Source organism: Tupaia chinensis, unplaced genomic scaffold, assembly GCF_000334495.1.
Source record: "Tupaia chinensis unplaced genomic scaffold, TupChi_1.0 Scaffold000646_1, whole genome shotgun sequence".
Classification (NCBI taxonomy): Eukaryota; Metazoa; Chordata; class Mammalia; order Scandentia; family Tupaiidae; genus Tupaia; species Tupaia belangeri.
The window spans coordinates 3,119,942-3,125,941 of NW_006160167.1; the positions used below are offsets into that span (position 1 = coordinate 3,119,942).

The following is a 6,000-nucleotide window of genomic DNA, read 5'->3' on the forward strand; positions in this document are numbered from 1 at the left end:
TTCCCACAGGCAGCAGTCAGCGAAGCACGCCCAGCTGTGCAGTCGGCTCATCTGCACATGTGAATAGACGTTACGAAGATAGATAAATTACATTAGGGCCACTGTTACATGGTCCCATAACTAAAAAGACCAGCAGAGGGGACCACAGGTGGTGTGGTGATTAAGGCGCTGGACACTCCCACATGGCCGACCATGGTTTGAGTCCCAGACCTGGTGGCTTGCTTTCTCACCTTCTCCTCTCTCTCTCTGTGTCTCTCCCTGGTCAATTTATTTAAAAATTTATTTATTTATTTAATTTTAAAATTTATTTATTTATTTATTTAATTTACTTATTTAAAAATAAGTAAATAAATAAATGAGTGGCTAAATAAATAATTTTTTAAAAAGACCAGCAGAATGGGGAAGGTAAATTACGATCCTTTTCCTCCATTTTGGATCCCTTCTGTGAATGACTAGTTTTTTATTCTTTTTCTTAGTCCTCTGGAAACAAGAATGCAGAGCAGCAAACACAGGGACATTCTTGTGTAAAGGAGATCTGGGAACATTTTTTAATGAATGGGGGCAGGAGTTGGGATCAGCCACAAGGAGCTATGTACCCAGGAAGCATCACTGCCAACTGCACCACGTGCTGTCAGGTGATCGAGACCAGGGAGGAAGGCCTGGTTATCTCAGAAGCCTCTCCTATCAGAGAGCTGACTGTGGAGTCACACAGAGCAGTCTGAACTCACCACTTCTCACCTAATACCGGGTAGCCTTGGGCTCTTTAGTGAACCTGGGCTGCGGTTGCCTCCTCGGTCCCTGATGTGGCTTGGCACAGTGCCCAGAGTGCAGCCAGCAGTCCATGGCATTGTTATTATCCATGTGCACCACTGGCTGCCCGGGGGGTGGGGGGGAACAGCATTGAGCTAAGAACTAGGGCTCTGTCCAGCATTAGAATGACAATGACCCAGACTGTGGAAACAGCAAAAAGCCAGTTAAGGGCATTAGGGGGAGGCAGATGGAGGGAGGATTTGGAAAAGCAGTCACCCTGGCTCAATGGCTAAGGGATGCAATCACATATTCCCAGGGCCTCTCTGAGGAAGCCTGAGAGGAGACACGCGGGCATATGTACCTGTGGCCGCAGCGCACCCACACCCACGGTCCGGCGTGCTGCAGGACCTCAAACACTCACTTGCACAGGTCTTCCCATCACTGCGGAGCACGTGGCCCTCCGGACACTGGCAGGCAAAGGATCTGTCTGTGTTGACACAGGTGTATTCGCAGCCATGCTCACTCAGGAGGCAGTAATCTACCCCTGCAAAAGTCAACACCCGGGGAGGTCCCCGGGGCCTCTGTCAGCAAGGTCTCTGGACAACAGCGATGGGAGCCAGCATGCTTTTCTCTCGCCCAGCCCAAGGCACACAGACCCCAGCAGATATCCCCACAAGCTCTCTGGGATAGAGAAAAGGGCCGAGGAGAAGGGAACTATGCGTGACCTGCCATCCTCTGCAGGAATCACACTCATTTCACTACTGTTGCAAGAGAAGCATGAGGGAGGGACTCACGGGAGCAGGTCTTGAGGTCCTCATTGATGAGGAAGCCTTCCGAGCACTGGCAGACGAAGGACTCCTCTGTGTTCAAGCACAGCTGCTCGCAGCCATGGTCCTGCTGCGCACAGTGGTCCACCCCTGCGCTTGTCACACACGTGAAAACATAAAACGACAGAGGTTGCCACAGCCTACCAGCAGCAGGGATTGAAAAACAAAACCTCCTCGGAGGCTTGACAAGGAAGCTTCCGTTCTACCCCACACCACTGGCCTCTCTGGAGAATCAGCCTTGCTTGCTTGTTTGTTTTCCCTTCTCTGTTGGAAGAGTGAAATGCATACAACTCCCCAGACTGGCAAATGCTGTCCCTGGTATTAATGACAGCAGCAAACTGTGCCAGGGCCTTGGCATGCACATCTGCAACCTCAGGGCAAGGCTGAGACTAGGAACAATTCCCATTGCACATAAAGGAAAGCAAGGTCCAGGAAGGGCAAGATGCTTGCCCCAAGTGGCACAGCAGAGAGAATAGGGCTGACGAATGAGGGTTCTGGTGGCAAACTGCTTGAGCCCAAACCCCACTTCTGCCACTTTCTAGCTGTTAGTGCTGGATAGTCATGCGACCTCTCTGTGCCGTAGTTTCCTGATTTGAGAAATGGAGATGATGAAGGTTGCTTTCGTATAGGAATGTGATGAGAAGTAGAGGAGTCAGTACACGTAAAGCCTTCAGGGCAGTGGCGGGTATACAGCAACCACTTAATAAATGCATACTAATACTAAAAAATTCCTGGGAAGTGTGTATTATGAAAAAACTATGGGTGGGTTTCAAAAATCCAAAACAAACGTGTACTTTAATTCCATGAACATTCTGAAGTCCTTTCATAGTGTTAAGAATTCACTGTATAGTTTCCATTTCTGTTATATTTGAAAATGAAGAAGAAAACATATTTCTTTCCTTTTTTTTTTTTCCCCCCAACCCTCATAATCAGGTCATCCAGATTCAGAAAACAAATGAAAGCCTGTGTAAGTGTGGTCCATTCCTGCACAGCAGGTCCCCTGGACAGTGAGCACTGAGCACTAGGAAACCGCAGCTGAGTGAATGGCACCCATAGACAGTCCGACACACTGCCTCCCAGATCTCCTTGATGAAGAAAATGCACCCACAGAGGCTGGACAGACACTGGAGGCCTTGTGTAGGGCTGCCAAATGCACTTCTTGAATCCCACAGGGCCTGGGACCAGTGCCTTCTGGAACATTCCATTGAAGGATGCACCTATTGCAAACACTTGAAGGATCTTGGAAGCCACATGCCTGTGTTCACATCCTGGTTCCTCCATCTCTGAACAGTGATAGAAATGTGGATGCTTCCTGGGGCTAGTGTGAGGATACAACGATTTAGTGCATGGCAGGGGCAGACAGCAGTGCCTGCACGGAGGGTGACCTTCTTCTTCTTTTTTTTTTTTTTTTTTTTTGTTGTTGTTTTTATTATTATTTATTTATTTGATCACTATACATCATTTAGATTGTAAAGAGACTTTACCCAGCATGATATACACCTCAGTCCAGCTCAGTTGAGAATACTACACACATCCTCATCAACAGATAATAAACCATATCTGTGTCCCACAAGTGTCTTACCTCTCTATTTTTTCCCCAAATTTCCCTTCCTTAGCTCTTCCCCTCCCACACTCTCCTTCCACTTTGTCTTTAGTGTCCATAACAACTTTTAATGCTTTTATGTCCTCTAGTCTTTCAGTCTCTACCATAGAGTGTGGAGAGACAGTATATGTTAAGTGGAGACATACAATGTCTCTCTTTCATAGCCTGACTTGCTTCACTCAGCAACAAATCTTCCATATTTGTCCACTTTCTATCAAATACCAGGGCCTTGTTGTTTCTTATGGCTGAGTAGTATTCCATGGAGTGAATGTGCCATACTTTTTCAATCCATTTATCTGTTTGTGGACATTTGGGTTGGTTCCATGTCTTAGCAATCGTGACTAATGCTACAATAAATATAGTTGTGCAAGCACTTTTCCAACTAAGCATTCTCAGTTACCCTCTAAGAATTTGCTATCACTAGGGCCTGGGGCTCCTTGATCTCTCAAGGGGAGCAGAAGACCATGTCTATCTCTGGGAACTACTAGACAAAAAAGGCTTCGCTTATACTTTCATAGAGCTGACCAGATCCCAAAGAGAAAGGTGGATCCTATTCTTTTTCGGTCATCCTCTAACTACTTCTAGGCTCCCCATGTCACACTGGAAGATAGAGGCAGAAAGGCCATGGCCCCTGGTGGCTGAGGTGGCTCAGCTAGATCAGGTCCAGCCTGCCCCGGAGACCTGCCGGGCCAATAGCTGGCAGCCCCCCACACTCCTGGTCAAAGGCAGGATTAGCACAGATCCATCATCATCAGGGCATCTCCTTATGGAATAGAGACCAGCGGCTCCTCATTGCTCCACTAAGGGCTCAGAGACATCCAGAGCGGGAACACGAAGCAGGGCACTGACCCTGGCACTAACGTCCTAGTTCAAAAGTTCTCCAGCCTCTGAGATCAGACCCTGGACGCCTAATGGGGACACTTTGTCTCCTCTGCAGACTGAAGGGGAATGAGTTTTCCTGAGGACTGCTGTGCACCTCGCACTGCATCTGTGAAATGTACCCTCCTAGCAGTGGGGGGACCCCAACGCTTAACAGCTGCACTGTCCTTGCTCAGAATCCATCTCTGTCCTCAAAGCTGGAGCAGATGTGCGGCTTGCTGGGTGCAAAGTCACACAAAGGGCCCCTTCTACATGGACTGTGTCTCCAAGCCATCTCCCAGTGGCCCGGGGCCACAGGATCCACCACAGCACCCGTGTTCTCCCTCCCCACTGCCTGGGCCAGTGAAGACTGTGCCTCGTAAACATGAGCAGCCGTCCAGCTGGCATGGCCGGCAAGTTCCCATGTGTTTACATCACCAAATACCGCTCTGTGTGGCTGACACAAATGCCCACTTCTCAGCTCTGCCCTCAGATCAGCCTGCTCTTTCCTTTTGGAGGTTAGTCCTGGGAGTCTTGTCCCTGCCGGGTCATCCTCACAGGCTCCATGATATGAACTGTGACCCTTGATTGGATATTATCTCCCACGAGGCACAGTGCTAAGAGGCTGAAATGGTCCCGGTTACTCCCTATAACCACCCTTTGGGATCAACGCTATTACTTTGTTCACTTCTTTAAACAGATGTGAAACCAAAGCTTAGAGGAGTTGAATATCCTACCCAAGGTCATGCATCTAGTATGCGCTAGAGTTCGAATTTGAATTCAGGCCTTTCTGACTTGGTAAATATTCTCAACAGCAAATAATAATATAAGAGGAGGTGATCGTTAAAAAGTTCATGGAAAATGTGTATTGAAGAAACTATGCATGGATAATGTTTTGCACCAAAATTAATTCATACTTTAATTCTATTTTTCCATGAACTCTGTGAAGTTCCCCTGTACTAGGTAATGTCTGCTGAGCACTTGTGCCTAGCAGCACTGTTCTAAGTGTTTTATATGGCACTGGGTCATTGAAAAAGTCTTGATGCATTTTTGCATAGAAAAGCACGTCATGATGTTTCCCATGACTCAATGCACATGGGTAATCTCAATGCTCACAATCCAGCCCATGAGGTGGGTACTATTGCTAGCCCCATTTCATGGATGATGAAACCAAGGCAAGGAAGGTTATGACTATTGGACCATCAGATCCACAGGAAACTAGGGAGACCCAGGTATGACTGACTGTGAGCAGCCCACCCCGGCACACTCACGGCTGCAGGTCTTGCCGTTGGGGTCCAGAGTGTAGCCCCGGCGACAGCGGCAGTAGTAGCCCTCCTCTGTGTTGACGCATTCGTGCTCACAGCCTGGTCTGTTCAGGGCACAGTAGTTGATCCCTGCAGGAAGAAAACACAAAGTCTCCTTCGGAGTCTGAGCTCGTCCAAGGGCTGTGAGGGCTGCAAGGGCCCTCAGATTACCCAGGAGTCCCCATGGACAGCGCTGGTGGGTGTTCCTGAGGTGAACCAGGAACTGATCATTCACTCATTCATTTGCCAACCTGAGCTAGGTGTAGGGAGTGAGATCATGAGGAAGACAAGGCTCTTCACGGAGTTCGCACTCTGGTGAGGGGGCAGGCAAGGAAAAGAACTCATAAGACAGCATGGGGCACAGAGTTACGGTCAACTGGAGGCCTGAAGGGAGAAGAAGAATTAGATAGATAAGGGAACTGATGAAGACCTGGGAACAGCAAACACGGAGTCCTGGGGATGAGGTTAAGGGAGCACCCTTGGTGAGCTCTGAAAGGCTGAGCATGGTTGAAGGTAAAGAAATGAGGCTGGGAGGTAAAGGGCTTTGCAAGCCACAGGATACAGCAATGAAGGCTGCAACCAGGTGCCTGAAGGTGGGAGTGATGCTGGAGTGATGAGGGCTATGTCTTCAGGAAGACATTGCAGAGCCAGGTCCTTG

The 6,000-nt window shown here is 48.6% G+C and overlaps 1 protein-coding gene across 2 annotated transcripts in view; it reads right to left on the reverse strand.

Annotated features, from left to right (window-relative positions):
* The window catches only part of MATN2 (matrilin 2), a 168,181-nt gene that overhangs the window by 24,691 nt on the left and 137,490 nt on the right, over positions 1-6,000 (reverse strand). For both annotated transcript variants that reach the window (XM_006159724.3, XM_006159723.3), the window contains exons 7-9: positions 5,310-5,432; positions 1,545-1,667; positions 1,172-1,294 (exon numbers count right to left, since the gene is read on the reverse strand). In XM_006159724.3, coding sequence (XP_006159786.1) covers positions 1,172-1,294; positions 1,545-1,667; positions 5,310-5,432 — 369 coding nt within the window. The remainder of the gene's footprint in view (positions 1-1,171; positions 1,295-1,544; positions 1,668-5,309; positions 5,433-6,000) is intronic.